The sequence below is a fragment of the Dryobates pubescens genome, chromosome 12 (genome assembly GCF_014839835.1).
Source record: "Dryobates pubescens isolate bDryPub1 chromosome 12, bDryPub1.pri, whole genome shotgun sequence".
NCBI lineage: Eukaryota > Metazoa > Chordata > Aves > Piciformes > Picidae > Dryobates > Dryobates pubescens.
In genome coordinates, this window is record NC_071623.1 from 14,758,959 (window position 1) to 14,779,628 (window position 20,670).

General features: G+C 38.7%; 1 protein-coding gene across 3 annotated transcripts in view; it reads left to right on the plus strand.

Moving 5' to 3' along the window:
* The window catches only part of USP9X (ubiquitin specific peptidase 9 X-linked), a 95,868-nt gene extending 82,054 nt beyond the window's left edge, over nucleotides 1–13,814 (plus strand). For all 3 annotated transcript variants that reach the window (XM_054166087.1, XM_054166088.1, XM_054166086.1), the window contains 8 exons: nucleotides 1,100–1,229; nucleotides 5,035–5,220; nucleotides 6,872–7,092; nucleotides 8,205–8,293; nucleotides 10,710–10,866; nucleotides 11,529–11,741; nucleotides 12,071–12,166; nucleotides 13,564–13,814. In XM_054166087.1, the coding sequence (XP_054022062.1) occupies nucleotides 1,100–1,229; nucleotides 5,035–5,220; nucleotides 6,872–7,092; nucleotides 8,205–8,293; nucleotides 10,710–10,866; nucleotides 11,529–11,741; nucleotides 12,071–12,166; nucleotides 13,564–13,698 (1,227 nt within the window). In that variant the 3' untranslated portion in view covers nucleotides 13,699–13,814. The remainder of the gene's footprint in view (nucleotides 1–1,099; nucleotides 1,230–5,034; nucleotides 5,221–6,871; nucleotides 7,093–8,204; nucleotides 8,294–10,709; nucleotides 10,867–11,528; nucleotides 11,742–12,070; nucleotides 12,167–13,563) is intronic.
* Nucleotides 13,815–20,670: the final 6,856 nt, after the last annotated feature.

A 20,670-nucleotide genomic window follows, 5' to 3' on the forward strand; every position in this document is an offset into this window, starting at 1 on the left:
TGAGAAAGCTGTACAGTCCCATTTTGCACTACATAACATGATGTAATTCAGCCAGTTTGTGTGAGAATTGCTGTCAGCGGCATTCCATTTTTCCCTTGTTTGTAAACCTCTGTGAAGGCTAAGTGGTGAGAACTTCGAGTTGAGTTGCAGGTGTGAAATCAGCAAAGTCAGTCCTGGGTTATAGCAATTTAAGGGGGTGGGGGAGGAATGAATCCTTGTTTTTTATTTAGAATTTAAAAAATGAACAATCAACCAAGAACAAAGAAACCAAAAAAATCCAAACAAAACCCAGAAAAACATGCAGGAGTTTAGTTTCCCAGGTTTTTCTCCTCTATCTTGCAAAATTGAAATTGCCAAAAATCTTAGCTTTGACTAGGAGTAGGCAGTGAATTGCCTAATTTTATACACCTGGAACTGACAAAAGAAACAAAATCAAAACAAGATGAAGTCTTAATGTAATAATTGTCATACAATATTGTTGCTTGGACTGTATTAAAATGTTTAAGACCAGGCTGGATGAGGCTCTGGCCAGCCTGATCTAGTGTGGGGTGTCCCTGCCCATGGCAGGGGGGTTGGAACTAGATGGTCCTTGTGGTCCCTTCCAACCCTGACTGATACTATGATTCTATGGAAATTTAAAAAGATAAACCTTTTAGAAGCTTTGCTTTGTCATGGTTTTAATGTCTACAGCATGACATTTTTTATTCATATTGTCCCACTTACTTCCACTGCCGTATCCAGGAAAGTAATTCATGTTAAGTTCAGGCCACATGCTGTTTGACAGCGTTTTGTTTCTTGAGATGTTTGAAATGCACCTGTAGAGGTGATGTGGTTGTCTGAGTCTATAATGTTCACAGTGGAACTGCAGGTGCTTTTCTGACTGTTTAAGCCTAGCTGCTATTGGTGAAAAAGTTCAACTGAAAGGTTCTATAAGAGCATAATTTCTTGAACTTACATGGTCTTCAGTGATGAGAGTCTTATTCTCTATCTGCTTTTTTGTGAGATACAGAAGACCAACCAGTGCTAGTATTTTGGAGCTTGTATGAATCTCATAGATTGAACCACTAATTATTGGTTTGTTTGGTTTTTTTTTTAATAGACTTATGATAACTTAAGTTTAAGTGATCACTTACTGAGAGCGGTACTAAATCTTCTACGAAGGGAAGTATCTGAACATGGGCGCCATTTGCAACAGTATTTCAATCTGTTTGTGATGTATGCCAATCTAGGTAAGCAAATTACACACCCTTATGCTGATGACACTGAATTAAACTTTTATTAATGATCCAGTTACACAGGTATCAGCAGGAAAACCCAGTTTTTCAGCCTCAGGTGGATTGTTGTCATTAGAATAGAATAAACCAGGTTGGAAGTGACCTTCAAGATCATCACATCCAACCTATCATCCAACACCACCTAATCAACTAAACCATGCATCCCATCAAGTCTCCTCCTAAACACCTCCAATGATGGCGACTCCACCACCTCCCCGGGCAGCCCATTCCAATGGGCAATCACTCTCTCTGGGAAGAATTTCTTCCTAATATCCAGTCTAAACCTCCCCTGGTGCAGCTTGAGACTGTGTCCTCTTGTTCTGGTGCTGGCTGCCTGGGAGAAGAGACCAACCCCCACCTGGCTACAACCTCCCTTTAGGTAGCTGTAGAGAGCAACAAGGTCTGCCCTGAGCCTCCTCTTCTCCAGGCTAAGCAACCCCAGCTCCCTCAGCCTCTCTTCACAAGGCTTGTGTTCCAAGCCCCTCACCAACTTTCTTGCCCTTCTTTGGACATGTTCCAGCAAGTCAACATCTTTCCTAAACTGAGGGGCCCAGAACTGGACACAGGACTCAAGGTGTGGCCTAACCAGTGCAGTGTACAGGGGCAGAATGACCTCCCTGATCCTGCTGGCCACACTTTCTGATACAGTCCAGGATGCCATTGGCCCTCTTGGCTGCCTGGGCACACTGCAGGCTCATGTTCAGCCTACCATCAACCAGTACGCCTTGGTCCCTCTCTGCTTGGCTACTCTCCAGCCACTCTGACCCCAGCCTGTAGCACTGCCTGGGGTTGCTGTGGCAACACACATATGTTAGCATACAAATGTTCTCTAGACCATCTGTCTTCTTCCAGTTTGGAGTTTGGGGCTTTAGTTTTCCTGCCATCCTTGGAAGATTATCCATGACTTGTCTGTCTTGAGAGGGTGTGAGAAAATGGCAAGGGAGGTAATGCTTTGTTCAGGGCTCATTTGCAGAGAAGTCATGAGACCCATGGAGCATGTGGGTCGGTCAGCTGGTTTGAGCCTGAAGAAGTTGAGGAAGATAAAAGTTGAAAAGAGAGAAGAGAGGCATGACTCTCCCTTGTGGAAACATCAGCATAGATGATCATGCTTTGTATGTTCCAATTGTGCCCTTTCAGTATTAATTTCTTTAGTTCATCTTTGAAGTTCACAGATATGAATGCAAAACACTGATTCTGTATCTGTCTTCCCTTTAAAGACTCTGTGGCAGACAGGAAATAGATCTATCTGTCTGTTTTTCAGACATCATTTCTTGCCAGAATGCTTTCACCATAGACATAAGAGGTAAAAGAATGCATCAGGTAAATTTATCAGATGGTGTTTTTCCTTCAAGATAAATGGGCAAGAAAAAGCAGGGTTTCTGCAAGGCCTAAATAAAGCTTCCCCATGCTTGAGACAAGAGATTTTCTGAGTTTTCTGATGAAAAATGGAATGAGGGAGTTTGATCACATAGGAATATGTATTTTTAGCATCTGAGATGAGGTGGTTGTCAGTTTTGTAATGGGCATGAAATACTGACTGTGGCATTTCTAGCATCACCCATTTTTCTTCAGGATCTTAATTCTGTCTAGCATTATGAAAATAAAAATAGGTATAGATTTAGAAGTATACAAAAATTTGTATTAAGTTCTGGATTATGTAGGCTCTGTGCATATAGAGTCACTAGGCTGTATACTAGGAATAGAATAAAATAATACTAGTGGTAACTGTTCCCAGAAGAGTGGTAAGCTGGTATCAGTCCTATTGGCATTCAAATGAACAGCTGTAATCATGCTTTCTGTTAGCATTACCAGCATGATGAAAATCAATTGGTGATTGATTGAATGAACTGTTTCTCAGGTGGGTTAATCTGTTGCTACTTCATATATTTGCCCTGAGGAAGAGCAATTAAAAGTAATGAAATGCAAGTCAAATGAATAAAGGATTACTTTTACACTCTGAAGTTGAGGATAGTCAAAGTTTCACATCTAATGAATTGTCAGAGAGCTCTTCATTCTTGGCTTTCCCAAGTTACTCGGGTCTTATAGCATTTCTGTGTCATCTGTGGTAGCCTAAGTGACAAGGCATCTCTCTACAGCAGGTTCTAAACAAGATACAACACTGTGCCATAGTGATAGTTTGTCACTCTCCTCACTCCAATACAAGATATTTTCATTGTTTTATGTAAAGTGGTATAAAGCTGAGAGATCAAGTGCCCTTGGAAGTTTTACAGAACACCTACAGTAGTGAGTAGCTTGACCATTGCTGGTTATCTGCTCATGCAAGCAGATTAAAATGTGAGTTTCTGATAGATGACTTGGTGGCTAAATTGCTAGGCAAATACATCAGTCCAAATGGAGTTATTTTGGCGTTTCGACATAGAATTGACACACACAAAGTTCTGGAAGCTCTTTCAAACAGGTAAACAATTTTAATGGCATTTAGTTTGCTATCTGTACAATTAATTTAGGCAATTGTGTTACCTTAATTTCATCTATAATGTGTGTCACTTTTGCCTACCAAAGGATTCTCTTGTCAGGCAGGATTGTCTGCACTCTGACTCTCAGAGCAGACTTCATGTCATGACTGAAAAGAGAAATTCAGTTCTCCTCTAACTTACTTTGTTGCTAGCTTTTCATAGTGCAGTTGAAGCCTCTGACTAGGAAAACGCTCAGAAGCCAGACAGAAAAGCATAACAATTTTATTTATGGGTCTGGTCATTACCACAGTCTACCCTGCAAAGATAAACACAAAAATATTAAGCAGCTGTGGTTGTTTTAATGCTGTTAACTGAAGGCTGCTGTATGGATGTTTAGTGTTGAGAAGCCACAATAGCTAATCTCTGCAGCACCCAAAGTTTTATGGGAAAGATTAAACTGTCTGACACTTGAGAAACCAAGTAATACATTCTTCACATCAAAGCAAGTGAGAAATCAGCTCTACAGAGGATGTAACTAGAGAACTACCTGCATGATTTTTAAAAATACCATAAATTAATAAGGTGCTGTCTGGATTCCTTCTTGTCAGAGAGATGATAGGTAAGGTCCAGTTGTATTTCAAAATAAATTTTAAAAAGACCTTAAATACATACAAAAAATTCTGACTTCTAACCAAGCTGAGAAACAGAATACAAGATCAGAAGGGACATGAATTTACTGGTAAGTATTTGTGTAGTATGTACAAAGTATTCTTGCAATTAAACTAGCTGTATGTGTGGGAGCTTTTGGTTGGGGTTTTGGTTTGGTTTGAAGGTTTTTCTCAATTTGTTTGGTTTTGATCACTTTGGTTTGTTTTCTTGAGTTTGCCACTTATTTACACTTAACTGTTTGGTATGACACATTTTGAAATGACTTAAATTTGTATTGTGTATCTAGGACATGATGGAAGAATAGCCAAGCATACTGTTGGAGGTATTCATCCTATCATGGCCCTCACCATAAAAAGATTCATTTGTCTAAGACTTGTTTGATGACTTGCTGTTAACACAGATGATAGTTATTTAAGTGTTAATGAGTACTGTTACGAAATTGTAGTCATTTTCAGCTGCCCTTCAGTGTGATTTTTCAGCTGAACATTATTGTCTTGTGCATCTTTACTGACTGGACCATCTTTTTTCCTCAGGAAACATAAATGATGGTTATAATAAAACCCAGCAGGTGAAAAGTTATGAATCATGTAAACAGTAGTTATTTTTCTTTTCTTAAAGAAAGTATTGGCAGTACCAGAAACAAAATGCATCTTTACCCCTTCCCCCCCATAAAGGTGTAGCAGAGAAGACACAACTTCTGAAACTAAATGTTCCTGCAACTTTCATGCTTGTGGCTCTGGATGAGGGTCCAGGTCCTCCAATTAAATATCAGTATGCTGAACTGGGGAAACTATACACTGTTGTGTCACAGCTGATCCGTTGCTGCAATGTGTCATCCCGGATGCAGTCTTCTATTAATGGTATAGTAAATTTCAAATACTCCTTACACTAATTGAATATATCAGTAAATTTATTTTGTGCATATTTACCTGTTATGTGTAAAATGGATTAACTGGAACATGTTTGCCTTTTATGTTTAGTAACTGCTTTTATTTAAAGACAGAAATCTCTTTGTTGTAAACAAAGCTGCTCTGCCCTACTGGCTTATTCCTTAAAGCTAAAATCTGAGTAGTAAAGTAGTAGCTTGTTGATTACAAAATAGCAATGATTTTAGAATAGTTTAATCTTGTTTTGAAGAGTTGCATAAAGGTCTTTTGACTCTGAATAGGCAATAATATAATAGATTACTTTCATATGACCAGTATAAAAGTAAATCTGTGCGGGGAAAACACTATAGCAGGCTCTGAAATGCCTCATGCTGCTTATCAGTGAAGAGGCCTTGCATTGTGGATAGCTCTTGAAAATCATTTGGTGCTTGTTCACATTGAAGACATGAAACAGAAGCCAGCACTTTGATTTATAAAAGATAATCAGCTAGAAATTGCTCGGCCATGTTATAAATCGTTAATATCTCTGGTAGCTGAACAGAGTGCAGTTATTTTTGAGAAATGGTGACAGAATGTTGGGCTGCATGGACTTTATAGCCTGTATATGTACATGTTCTGTTAAGTATAATTTAGAAAACCTAATTAGGGATTTGTTGAGAATCTATTTAATGGCAAACTCATTACAGCCTGATGTGTTGGGCTGTGAAGTCAATAAGCCAGAATGTGCTATAGTAAGATTAATGAACTGAGAATTTTACTGTGCTATAATAAGCTTCAGAACAATTTGGCAGTTTTTATTTGGTTTTATTTCCAGTGCATTATTTGAGGCTTACACTAAAAAGAGATTTCTGCTTGTGAAAAATAATTGTATATTCACAATGTTCATAATGTTCTACTAAAAAAAATAAATTAACAGAAGATGTAGGAACATTATTCTGACTACTAATTATAATTACTCTTTGCAGAGTAAAGTTATTTTTTGCTTCAGAATGTTAGGCTAGAAGAGTTCTCCCTTGGGCTTCTAGGCATCTTCAAACAATAATGCTAAATCCTACTAAGTTTAGAAACATCAGGAGCAAATCCAGCAGTCTTTCCTTAGATAAAACGAAGGCTGCTGAATAAAATGCAGTAGTTTTTATTCTTTCAAGACTGTATTACTTTTTTCTATGCTTCAGTGATTCAGATGGGTTTGTTCTGACAGGTATTCCGCTGAACTCTTTCCCATTGCCTAGTGAGTAGGTAAATAAACCTTGTGTCCTAAAAATATGATAGATATGGGCTGTTACACAAGCAGTGAAGCAGATAAGAGGATTTCACTGAGGAAACTAACAAATTTCTCTTCTTGTATATGAACATGTCTCCAGCTGTTCTGCTTTCATTGACACTGCATCATCTTACCTGGGAGGGAAAAGCAGCTCTCTCAGGCAGCAGATGTCAAGCTTCACAATCAGCAAACTTAGTTATTTCATACCGTAGTTATTTTTAAAGAACACTAACTGTTAAGGCAGGCTTGAGGTTTCCCTGCAGCTGTTGTTTTTTGGTGAGTTACACCAGCTTGTATTTTGTTGTGTCTACACAGAAAGTACTTCAGTACGTTTTCATCTGTAATAACCATTTGTTCTAGGTAATCCCCCACTTGGCAACCCTTACGGTGATCCTAATTTATCTCAACCTATAATGGCACTTCAGCAGAACGTAGCAGACATTTTGTTTGTGAGAACTAGTTACGTGAAGAAAATTATTGAAGATTGCAGCAACTCTGAAGAGACCATTAAGCTGCTTCGATTCTGCTGTTGGGAGAATCCTCAGTTTTCTTCCACTGTCCTCAGTGAACTTCTTTGGCAGGTAAAAATGGAAAAATAGCTGTGTATTTATATATAGGAATGTTGCATTAAATACTGAGCAGGTGCTTGATAAATAAGCTTTACTTAAGATGGCATCTTCCATCAGGAGTTACACTCTTAAGTCTTACATCATATTGGAGTGCTGAGATGTCTTTTTATGAGTTTAGGAAAGCAGTGGAGCTTTTATGAGTTAAGATGTTAAGGATGGGAAGTAAGGTGACTGAGGAATGTGTTGCAGGAACATTTCCTAAAGCTTTTCTGTCGTTACCAATAAAAGAGCGTCTTACGCTGTGTGGCCACTTAGAGTTATTTCTTAGGATCTCCTTCATCATTATTTTGAGTATGTTCGTAAGTTTTTTTTTATTACAAGTCTGCAGAACATATTTGGCTTTAGACTCGGAAAAGAATCTTTGGGACTGTCTTGGTTTTCCTTTGTAATCTCTGTAAGGTTACTCACAATTTTGCACTCCAAATAATAATTCTTTTTTTTTTTACTTCTGTTAGCTCGTCTTTATATTCACTCATTTCCCCCCCCCCCCCCCCCCCCATGTAAATATGAGATTTTTCTATGATCTTTTGTTTGGCACTTGAAAGAATCATAATAATCACTTTACTAGCCAAATATTTTACATTTTGGGACAACCTTTGAATATACTGTTTAAAGGTAGCAGTATCAGTGAAAAACACCCGTTTGTATTTTTTTAAGGTAGCTTTTTCAGCATCTTGTACTTGGTGCTTCAGATCAGTTATGTTTAAAACCGATGAGGAAACACTTTGTCCTTTACAAAGCTTACTATATTAAAAAGAACCACCAAAAAGTCACCAACCAACCAGTAAACACCTGCACCTCAGAAAAACCCTCACACAAACACCACCACCACCCCCCAGCCAAGAAACAAAATAAAAGGAAAGAAGAAAAAACAACACATAAACCAAAACCCCTACAACCTCCAAAAAACTCTTGACAGAATCTTTTTTAAAAGTGTACATTATATCTTGAAGTATCCTTTTAATTTGGTAAAATCCATGTGGATTGTGTTCTTGTGTTACACAGTGCAGTCTGCAGGCTTCAAGGAGTGCTTTCTTACATCCTCTGCATTTTTACTTTTTCAGGTTGCATACTCATATACATACGAGCTTCGACCTTACTTGGATCTGCTTCTGCAAATCCTATTAATTGAGGACTCTTGGCAAACTCACAGGTTAGTATTTACCTGATGTTTTATAACTCAGGATTGTGATGTTTTGTACAGCTTGTTTTCCCATGGTTCTGGTGCTAATCCTTTCATGAATTTGACTTTAAACATACATCACATCAAAATAAAAGGACAAAGCATTTTTTTTTCCAATTTATCTCAAATTTTATGTTAAATTACAATTTTTCACCTTCTCACTTTTCCTTACTGTTGAGAAGTTTGCTACTTAGTCCTATAAACCCAATATTTTTCACATAGAAGAGAATGTGCCGTTTAGGCTGAACTCACTGTCATTTACTGTGAGATGCTTAGATTGATTTCTTTTTTTTTTTTTTGAAGCATCTCATTCAAGATTCAGGGTCCATTCATAGCCTGGTCTTACTAAGAAGCATGTCAGTTGCATGAATTGAAGAGAGAAGCATGATTGATATACCAGTATTTTCTGTGTGATCACATTTCAAGTTAATTTCAACTTTGGTATATTAAATATTCATCCAATTTCAAACATAATTTTTGTCTCCCTACAGAATAGGGCATTTGAAATTTGAGATATAAAAATGCAATTATTGCAAATACTGACCAGTTAAGAGAATAGTAAATTTTTCAGGTGTTTTATACAGAAGTAGCAGTAGATGTGGAAACACAAAACAGAAGTCATCAGCATGACAGCTGTCAATATTTCAGAACATAATTTTTTGTCATAAGAAGTGAATGTAGGTAGTACTGGATTTACAAAATAATTCTCAGCCATGTCACATGACATTTAAAATACTTTGTGTAAGAGCTGTGGCAATAAGGGTGTTGGAATGAACTCATGTACTTAATCTGGAGAAGCAGACTGCATTCTTAGGATTTTATCAGTTGTCTAGCCTTGCTTTAGAAGATGCTCTAGGAAGAGATAGTGATCTAGCTTACTCCACTCCGAAACATGAAGACTGAGTTGGAGGGATTTCTTTGTTCTTTATAAGAACTGCAGCTTAGGTAAGGGATGGGAATACCCTTTATCCATAGGCGTTGCAGTTTTTTATATAGTTGTTTGTAATATAATGCAGTTCGTGCATAGTTTCTTCCTGAAAAGGACTTCAGAAGTTGTCTTTAAATCCCCAGAATGCAGGAGGCTGAGCGTAGTTCAGTAGATGCAAAGTGTAATAATATATATTCAGGGGTGGAAATACAGCTGTGAAATCGTGGAAGTGGTTGTTAGGGATAGTGCTGTGTTTTATAAAGGAGGTTGAATGTTGTAGTGTGGCTTTCACTAAACTTGAAGATGTATATCACTTCTTGTTCAAGGCTGCAGTCTCAGGAATAACAGTGTTGACTGGAATTGTGTGAGGCTTCAGCAGAGGGGTATAAAGTAGCCAGCTTCAGTCACCCTCTGAGTTATTGCTGTCACTTCTGCCACTAACCTGAAGGACTAGTGTCTGTCCTGTTCTTGGGTTTTGCTATGATAATTGTAGAGTTTTAATGATCTTTGTCTTCTCTTCCAAAGAAAAAGCCCCAAATGGTAGTTAGTATCTTCTGACTATTAGAAAACAAACATCATCTGATCTTTTGATGATGTGCTTGTTCTGCTGTTGTACTGTGAGATGGCTGCTGCTGTTCCTTGGCATCAGACCCATTCTCATAGCTTTCTCTTGATTTGACAAGTTCAGCTGCCAAGTTTGGGATAATAGTGTTACAGGTTCCATTCATTTAAAAATCAGCTCATTGATGCTTTACATATGGAGCCTGGGTTGCTGGCTGCATGGACTCTGTTTGCTGGCTGTTACCAGGGCTGTAAAGAAAGAGGGAGTGTAGCTCTTTGAGACATCCATGTAGGTTCCATGCCCTCCTGGCTGATTTTCTCAAAGACAAAAATTCTTTCCCAGTTTCAGGGTGGCAGTTGATTCATCCACCCCTTGTTCAGGAGCAGAAGGCATGAAAAGTGGGCTTAGTTCCAGGGAGTGCCCAAATCCCTTTTCTCATGCACAAGTCCATATCCTTCATCCCTTTTCAGACCAACTGCATCTAAAGGAGAGTATCTTTGAGAAGCACTAACTGTTAGGTTGAGGATTCAACTATTGCAGTTCTGTAAGGGCCTCTTGGGTTAACAGGTCTGTTTTATAAATTAGGTCAATGTGAAAAACAAGTGATAAAAATGAACTAGTTAAACTTGATTGCTGTAACTAGAATTAGTCATACTTGCATGTTTTTTTATATATATATATCTAATAGAAAGTGTTTAAATATTAGCAACTGTGCTAAAGGCATAAGTTACCCAAGTGACATCAAGTTAGTTTTCTGATTTTTAACAAACCTCTTTGCTAAAACCAGAAGTCAGAATGTGAGCTGTCCTTTCTATAATTACATTGTAAGTTGAAAGTTTTATTCAAACACTACAATTCTTAACAGCTGAAGTTCTGGGTTGTTTGGTTTTTTGTAGGATTCACAATGCACTTAAGGGAATCCCAGATGACAGGGATGGACTATTCGACACCATTCAACGCTCTAAGAATCATTATCAGAAAAGAGCTTACCAGTGTATAAAGTGCATGGTAGCTCTCTTCACCAACTGTGCTGTAGCCTACCAGATTCTTCAGGTGATACCTTCTGTTCTATTTCTTGATGCTTTTTTTTTCAGATGTTTTTTTCCAGTTCTGTTTAAAAAAAAAAAAAAAAAAAAAAAAAAAAAAAAAAAAAAAGGGAAAAAACCAAGCCCAAACACCAGTTGTTCAGTTATCATCACTTAGATGAAATTACAACTTCTAAGTACAACTCATTCAAAGCTTCCTGTATCAGATGGTCAATATGTGGGATTGCAGTTTGATTACATTTACACTCATTTTTCAGTGAAACAGCTACAAATCTACAGAATCGTTTTCTAATTCGAAGTTTTCCTTGTGCAAAAAGGATTTTTCAGGGATCTGTTGAACAACACTATATGTGTTTGTGGTCTGTTCTCTAACAGCTTCTGTAGGAACAAGTTGTTTACTGTGAGGGTGGTAGAACACTGGAACAGGTTGCCCAGGGAGGTGGTTGAGGCCCCTTCCCTGGAGATATTCACGGTGAGGCTTGATGAGGCCCTGGACAGCCTGATCTAGTTGAGGATGTCCCTGCTGACTGTGGGGAGGTCAGACTAGATGACCTTTGGAGCTCCAGTCTGGCTCAGGCCATTCAGCTATTCTGTGTATAGGAAGGGAAAAATACTTGTCTTTTGCAGAATACAGGAAATAACTCTGAGTCATTTGTTTTCCATCTGCAGAGCAATGGCGATTTGAAAAGAAAATGGACCTGGGCAGTAGAATGGCTTGGAGACGAGCTCGAGCGTAGGCCATACACTGGCAATCCCCAGTACACCTATAACAATTGGTCTCCACCAATACAAAGCAATGAAACATCAAACGGCTACTTCCTAGAGAGGTCGCACAGTGCTAGGGTGACTCTTGCAAAAGCCTGTGAACTCTGCCCAGAGGAGGTAAAGAATTAACTTGTCTTCCTTTGAAACAATGAGTGAAGTGGTTCTGTGAAATAATAGAACCTTAGCAGCAGTCTCTGGTCGATGCAGAAGTAACACGTTCTATAAATACAGATTTATTTCTGTGACTATGGATTTATCTTTTTGTTGGTTTCAGTTACATTCCTGTGCATTCTTTCCACTTTATGTCGTGCAGTCCAAGCTGTAGGTGACACAGTAGGATGGAATTTTTCTCCAAGCATATCTGAAATAATCACTTGTGTGTGAGATTGGTTCTAGATAGAACAACTGTAATGTTTTACCTAAATAAATGTTTTTCAAACTTTTAGGAACCAGATGATCCTGATGCCCCAGATGAACATGAGTCTTCTCCACCTGAAGATGCCCCACTGTATCCCCATTCACCTGGTTCCCAATATCAACAGGTAAAAGCCCAGAGTTCAACCATTTATTCAGAGTTCCACATTAGCTTTTTTTAGCATTTAGGGTAACTTAAATTACAGGCTTTTAGTCAAAAGTGTGTTGTTATCAAATATGCTATGTAGGGGAATTAGAAATTACCCCTCCAGTTTGCCAGGAACAGTTTCACCATCAGAGTTTCAGGTGAGAATTTTAGTCTTATCAGATCAGGGAGTGATGGAAAGAACAGGGGAACAGAAGTTTTCACAGCCTAGGGCATATTAAATTTGCCTCTGTCGTATTTGCTTGTTTTGCATTCTTGTTTTAAAATACAAAATCAGATCTCAAAAGCCTTTCAGAAAAATGCAGATGGCTTTCTCACATATAACTTGTGCTATCAACACTGAACTCTACATCTTAAATACAAACAAAATGTTGATCTCTTTATGTTAAATGGCTGCTTTGTTAGTGTTTTTCAGTGTAAAGCCAGACCTGAAAGAAATCATAACCAGTTTTTCATTTAATTTACTAAATTACTAGATCCCCTGTTAGCTGCCATTTTTTGTTCCAATTCATTTTATGTATTCCAAGTCTGCTAATTTAATTTCCTTTCCTGCCCAAACCCATTTTCCCTTGATCTTGCTTTCCTTACTTGGTGTTCTCAGCAGAGCAGTTGGTAAGTCATGCAGATTTTCCCACTCCTTTCTGAGCTCCTCCTGAGTTCAGGCACATACTGTAACCTCACCATTCCCCTTGTGATGTGTTCACTTTCTTGCAAGAGATGGCATTTCTCACTAACACACACAATCCTCATATTCCTGGTTTCTCCACAGCTGGTTAAACTCTGCAAAACAGTAGATAGATGAGGTGTTTTCATTCACCAGATGTGTGTATGACTTTTGAAAATGGGGCAGAGCATCTGCAGAAAACTACTACTGGTCTGGATTTCATTCAGTTCTGTAGCAGCAGAGTTTTCTCCCTTCAAAGTGAAAGTACCCTTTTTTTGCCTTGTCTTAAGAAAAAAATCAGGCTGTTTGAATCTCTTGATAAAATCGTGCATAGTTCAAAGTCTGCAGCACATAGGTAGCCTCTTTTTTTTTTTTCCTGTTCGTTCCTTGCTGCTTTTGCTTTGCATGTAACTGTTACTCAAAAGCTTGGATTACTGTTTTACCTAATCCTCTCATCTCCACAAGCTGAAAGTGTGTTTACTTTGTGTCAATTAAAAAGGGTAAGTGAAAGATGTGATTCAGAGGAGTGAATAAACTGCGACGTGTGCTCATGTAGCTGCAACTGCACCGGAATTTCGGTGTGGTTGAGGGAATTTTTTGATAGTCGGATTGTAGAGGGGAAGAGTCAGTCAGTAGTCTTGGGAAACAGCCCCCCAAGTTTCACGGCCCTTTGAAATGTTTGTGCTTTATTCCAGAATAACCACGTGCATGGACAGCCATATACAGGCCCGGCAGCACATCATATGAACAACCCTCAGCGAACTGGCCAACGAGCACAAGAAAACTATGAAGGCAGTGAAGAAGTTTCCCCGCCTCAGACGAAAGATTAGTGAAATGCACATAATCAATTAACTTGCTCCATCAAGACTGTGCACCCAGGCCTTACAGTCCAACCTTTCTCTGTGTCTGGCTAATATTTAAAACTAGAAAAAGAAAAAAAAAAAAACAAAACCCACAAACAAAACCCAAACTATTCCTAATCAACCTGGAGTGGAGAGTCTATTCACTGTCTTATCTGCAGAAAATTGCTGTCAATATATAACCCGCCTGCAGTGGAAAGTGTATAGTGTTTTGTAATAAATGGCCTGATGCTAATGTGTAAATGGCAAAGGTGTATATAGTATATTAATGTTTGACTGTTAATTCTTGAGCAAGAAACATTTTTTTTTTTTTTGGTCTTGATGAGACTCACAGATCTAAAAAAAAAAAAAAAAAAAAAACAAACAAAAACACAAAAAAAAAAAAAACCAAAACAAAAACCAACAAAAAAAATAATTTCTTGATACATCTGCTGCGCTCTGCAACCAGTGTTGCCTGCCTCATGGCAGTCAGATCAACTCCTTTAAAAAAAAAAAAAAAAAAAAAAGAAAAAAAAAAACAAAAAAAAAAAAAAGCCTATCCATGTCAACCACAAAATAGTTTCATGTTAATTCTTTGCCACTGGAGTCGATTTTACTATGAGCAACGTAATGGCTGGTAACCTTTTAATTATTTGGTTGATGTGGAAAATTGGTGATGTAACATTGTTTCTAGATCTCTTTTTTTTTTTTTTTTTTTTTTTTTTTTTTCCCATTGCCTTTTTCATTCTGGTATTAGGTTAATCACTTTGAAGCTATAGTTATGCTGTAACATTTAGCATGGCTTCACACCAAGTTAGTGTAGCCAATGAGGGAGGGGTGGGGGGGTGGGGGGAAGAAAAGACAGAAAAAGCTACAGCAGTTGTCCCAGTGCGACAACTGTATTGCTCAGAACTTTTTCTTCTTACACCTAGACTATAAAGTGGGGAGGGGAAAATGTGACAAACAAGTGGTTTTCAGTTTCACATATGTTCCTCACATCTGATGTTTGGCAGTTCTGTCTCTGGGTGGGATAAAGAACACTTAGTTTTCAGTAATAGGAATTTAAAAGATTTAAAACAAATATGCAAAAATTTGCTATGCCAGGATGCCTGGAGCATAATAGACTGTATTTGGTGTGCTTGTTTTGTTTCTTTGGTAGAGCTTATTAGATAAACTTCTAACACTTTCCTTCTACTGCATCCCAGTGAAGTGGAAGTCAACAAAATCACACAGTACTTGTGAGTGCCACTGCACCAAGTTAACTTGCTGGTTTTCTGCTCGTTCACAGTTCTACTTGAAAGCGAGAATTGTCTTAGCTCTTTATCCATTATACAGGAAATCTTAACATTAGAAGCAGGGTTGGATTATAAAAGAAACTACTGGTTAGTCAAATACAATTCTGAGGTATCTTCTATTCCAGAATAAACATTTGTTTAAAGACTTCAAGAAATGCATCAGTAAATACTGTATTTAAATGAAAATTGGTAACTTGAATGTGTGTAATTTTTCTTTTTTTCTTTTTTTCTTTTTTTTTTTTTTTTTTGGAACCTGTCTAAAAACCAAATACCCCTGCAAAACAGATACAGCCCACCCTATACTATTTAAATATTTTGCTGTTTTATTTTATAGAAATTATTTTGCTGAATTCACAAATAGAATTTGATTTAAGAAGAATGTTTCGTCCTGTGGTGTGTGTGGGTTTTTTGGTTTTTTTTTTTTGGTTTTTGCTTTTGTGTGGGGGTTGGGTTTTTTTTGTTGTTGTTGTTGTGGGTTTTTTTCTTTTTTAACAAACTGCACAGAAAAGTGAATTATGTGCAGCGGCACTACGCTGAGTTCTGGAACAGGTCACGTTGAGGTTCTGTGCACACAACAAAAAGAAGGAAAGAAAAAGGAATCAGTTGGCCCTTAAGAATAAAATAATCAGGACTACTACACTGTAAAAGTTTCTTAATGTGATTTATCTTGTACTTTTTGTATGTTTTTTATATATACATATGTATATTTAATTGAGCACAAGCTTGATGGTGGTTTTTTTATAAATGAGATGATCGAAACAAAGCTGCTTCTCAGATTAAAGGTCTGTAGTTTTGAACTGAACACAGGAAAATTCAGTCACAAGTGCATTCTTAATGCATTTTGTATAATAGGGAAGAGAGAAGATTTTTGAATATGCTGTGTAGCCATGATCTCTTTTATGCTGCCCTGTTTTCCCTCATGCTCAAATTAATGCAGATTTTTTTCCACAGTTTTTTAGTAACACCATTTTACCTGGGCTTAGTCGATTTGGATGAGGCGTTCCTGTTTATGTTTGGGAATGCTTGCTGGAGGTTGCAACTCAAAAATTCTACCCAGAGTACTCAAGTTGAAATCGTTCATATTCATCTGGACCAGTCATTTGTTAAACAAGCTATCTCTGAGGGGATTCTTAGGTATTTTTTACTATAGAGGTAAAATATATAATGTGCTCATTTCAGCCTTGACAACTATGTTTGCTTTTAATAGTGCAGTGATTGTAGAGACATGTCAACCAGTGACGACTCTTCACTCATGCACACCACTATCCCTCCTGCATTGAGAATGACTGCAGGGGCAGTTGCCCTTCAGGCGGCAAATGGAGAATATTGTGCATCTTTGTGACTTTGAAGGAGGACAGCCTGTGTTGTTTGTGGCAGCTGCTGCTCATAAACAGGTAGCTACAGCAAAAGGTGCAATGTTTTCTTCACTCTGGGCAAAACAGTTTTCAATTGTCCTTAACAAATCTTTTGCAGGCAGGAAGTTTGATAACGCATGTTGCTGTCACACCCTTTGGGCAGGTGCCCTTTGCAGGCGACACACAGTACCTCATTGATGGTGGCACACACTAAAACAGCAGTCCTCAAAGTGCCTGAAGAGTTGATTCTCCCATCACTAATTTTAGTCCTGTTTTCTGTTTAGAACACTTACTAGGGAATCTCTGGTCTTCCATAAAATGAGCCAATAAATCGCAGAGCGGTTCCTCACGTTTTCTGACAATCTAACATCCAGTGCACAGAAACTGAACATTCAGAGGTGATGCTGTGTGGTGGTGGTTAATGTGCAGTTCAACCTGGGGGGAAATCCATAACCTTACTACGCAGAATTTCTCCCTTCTTGTAGAATTGGCTTGTACAGCTATAGACAAAATCAGTTACTATTTGTGTAGGTGTACTAAGTTTTGATCACAAAGTTGGTCCCCTACAGCTGTGTTGAGCCGATAGACAACAATGAGCTTGCACAGGGTTGGGTACAAGCTTGTTTGCCTTGCAGAACTTGCTTTTACCATGATGCACAAACAGAGAAGGACTTGGGTTTGATTTGGAATTTTTCATAGTACTTCCCCTTCGATCTGCCAGCTCTGAAAATGCTAAGTTCTCTCTTTTTAAAGCTACTATATCTAGGTAAAATTGAGCCAGAAAAAAAAAAATTAATTCCACACTATTTTTTTTCCCCCCCTCTTCAGAGGGTGATTTTTACTTCAGACAGCATGAGAAAATTGTGTTAGTTAATTGCTGTTACACCTTCTCAGCCACTTTGTTGTGCCTAGCTTGTGTGTTTTAGCATATGCGTCATGGAAAAGCATTTGAGATCCTAAAACTTGCTATGTATTTCCAAAGTTCCAGGAGAAAAATTATATTAACCACCCTGCCAAAGCTAGAATGGGCAAAAGTTGGCTGCTGTAGCAATTTACTTTGGGTTTTTTTGGTTTCAATAATTTCGTCTACCTCCAAGCCTTTTGCCAGAAATGAACAGAGTGATAAGCTGTGTCAAGGCAAAGTGGCTCAATGTTTTTGTTGCTGTGTGTTTCAGTTACTGGGCATTGCAGTGAGGCTTTCAATGCAGCAAGTTTAACTGCAATTTGAAGTTAAAGACTGTGTAAGTGAGAGGGAGAAGTGGTGCGTTAAGAAACTTGCAGAGTAACTGATTAAGTGTTTAAATAGCTTAGTTAAACCTTGTTGGTCCATACTTGCAAATCCATGCTGAAAGCACACTCGCCCCTCTGGTGAAAGACACACACCTTAATTTTTGGGAGGCAGAGATGCTGATGCTGACCTGGCATTTTTAAAAACAGATGTGAGAGTTTCTTGTTTGTGGCCCTGGGCCAGCACAATGTCATCAGGACAACAATAATTTTGGTTCCCTATCTTCTTACTCCTCTTGCTCTCTGTCATGTTCGTGGTAGCACTTTACTCAGTGGGTTTGGGAATAAAATATGAACCTGTCTTCTGCCTAGAGCAAGATAGAAACTTTCTGTGCAAGAGGCAGGGAACTGCCTAGTAAATACTGTATGCTGCAGAGTGGTACTACAGTAGACAGCAAGGTGAAAGAAACCCAGCTACACCTGTCTATGTGATTTTTCATCCCTCTTGCCAAGTGGTCTCATGAGGAAGACGACAGCAAACAGCTATTTAAAGCTCAGTGCTTTTTCTTTCTGGCTTGCAGCTAGAATCAGTTTACACCAACGTAGTAAAGATCTCTGTGCAGCAGCCCAAGCAGCGCACCCTATATATACCCTCCATGCTGTGTTAGGCTGTTTATTTTATCCTCTTCCTATTGCTCTTTGGGGTTTGTCATGTAAATACTTTTATTTATGCTGAGGCTTGTCCTCTGTTACAGACTAGACAGCTCTACTGCACTAAAAGGGCTTTAACCTAATCTGAGCACTGTCAGTTTTTACGCTATGTAACTTCTTAAGGTTCATTCTATGAAAGTCTTTTTGATTTTAAGGTAGAAAAATTTCCCTTAGAGCAACTGGTTCAAGTTGCCAAGCATCCGTTCTTTTTTGTCCTTCAGGTGTTCAGTTCTGCTCCTGTGGTGTCTATTATGGTGGGCTGTTCACAGAAGTGTGTTGGCATAGATTCCAGCACCTAAATTCAGAGACCCTCATCCACTGGTAATTTGATTTACCAGTGCTAGCTGTGGTGGATCCATGAATTTCAACAGCATTTATATGAATCCTGTTGACTTCATCACCATAAGAGTTGGTGATGTGTGGCATGGCTCAAGCCAGATAAGTCAGGGGGTGGCACAGAAGACAGCTGTCTTACTTACCTTATTTACAGTTATTTGCAGACAATGAAATTAAAAAGCACAGACATCCAGTTTCTGAAGGAGAAAAACACTCCTGAATAAGGGCTAATTTTTTGTCAGATTTTAAACACCCAACGCTATTTTTTAGCTCAAGAATTCCTTAAAGCCACTTTTTGGTAACAAAACTGACCTACAGGCTGTTTCTGTAGGAGAATTTGGAATAGCCTTAATTACATCAGCACAATTCTGACATGACAGTTGACATTCTTCAGTGGTCAAAGGAATGTCTGCTAGTTTCTAACAATGAACTAACTGTGAATGAAGAAAACAGAAGTGGGGGGTTGTGGTGGGGGAATAAATAAATAAGGGGGTTCTGTGAATTCATCCAAAATCTAATCAGTGCAGGAAAGTAAGATCATTCTCTGCCTCTCTACTATTTCAAATGTCTGCTAATTTTTATTGTTAATTGATAACTGCTCTTACAGTGACTTTGTTTATGTTGCCCTAAGCAATGTCAGCTGCACAGTTTGCAGCTTGCAACTACACTTGCAGTTAAGTCGCCATTAGCCCTTGCCAGAGCAAAATCTTCAGTGTTTGTTTCCCCCATGTAAGCCAGTTCCATTTTCATTTTCCTCACATGCTGTTTGTGGTTTTGTGCAATGACCAGGACTAGATGAATGCTTTCCAAGTGTGGTTTCACCTGAGCCGTTAAGCAAGCAGTGACATTTTTCTGTCGTTACACCTCTGTGGCGAGAGGTTTTAAGGGTATTGGCCTTTTTTGTAGTTTTATTTGTTGAAATGCTGCTCAGTTCTTGTCCATCACTCTCTAAATTCCTGTCCATCGTTTCTTGGGATTCTTTCTTACAGTTTCTCACTCTGAGGATCATATTCTATTTAATATTTTTGTATTTCCTTGGAATCAAATCACTTCACTTGCCATGATGGGTTTTTACCTCCTTTTCTACCTACACCTGCTGTTAGCTGCTACAAAATAGCCACATTCACCAGGCAGCCTGGCTTTCCAAACTGGAGTCTTTTATAGTGCAGTAGCAGCAGCCACAGCCTTGACCCAGGTGGGCTTTGTCATCTCTTAAAGCATCTCAGAATTTGTGAGGTACGAAAGCTTCATGCTGATGATGGCAGTCTTGAATTCAAACACCTTGTAGCTTGAGTTTTGTGTGGAGTTGCTTGGTTGGTTGGAGGCTTTTCCTGTATTTTCTAGCTTGAACAGTTTCAACAGACGAATAGAAATGGTAGGTCTTGCTGGAATCTACTTTGGAATAAACAGCTGGTTGAAAACTTTGACGCTTCTTAATATACTTTATTGTATTTAAATATCTGATAGGTGCTCTAGAGTCCTTAGAAAGTCTTCTGGAAGCCAATTCAAAAGCTTGAGAACATGAAGACTGGGTCTTTCAGGTTTCATGATGCTCACAAATTCTGTCCTGCATGATTAAGAACAGGTGAAATGGTAGAAATGGAAGTTTTAGGCCACTGAAGGGAGAAGAGGTCATGCTACATGAAATCCCTTGGGAACAAGGTGTTGAGCATGCTTTGCCTGGGCTCACACACCACTAGTAGCAGCTGAGTGGGAGCCTTCCCATTGTGAATTCTGAACGGCAGGCTTCCCCAGGCACTGAAGGCCTGATGTCTAGCAGGAAGCTAAGTAGCATATAAAGCATTTTCTGTTGTTTTTCTTCTCTAAGATCTGTACTGAGTTGAATCCTCTGAGTTAATAAAGACAGGGAGAGTGCTGAGCAAGAGGCTTCACAACCTTTTCTGTTAATACTTTCTACCTCTTGACATTCCTTGCCGAGCTGCTGCAGGCTGATAGGCCAGCAAGTGGCCTTAGCAGCACGACAGTTTCTTCTGGGTCAGGCCAATGTGGGTGCAGGAGTACCTGGTCAGACTGTCTGC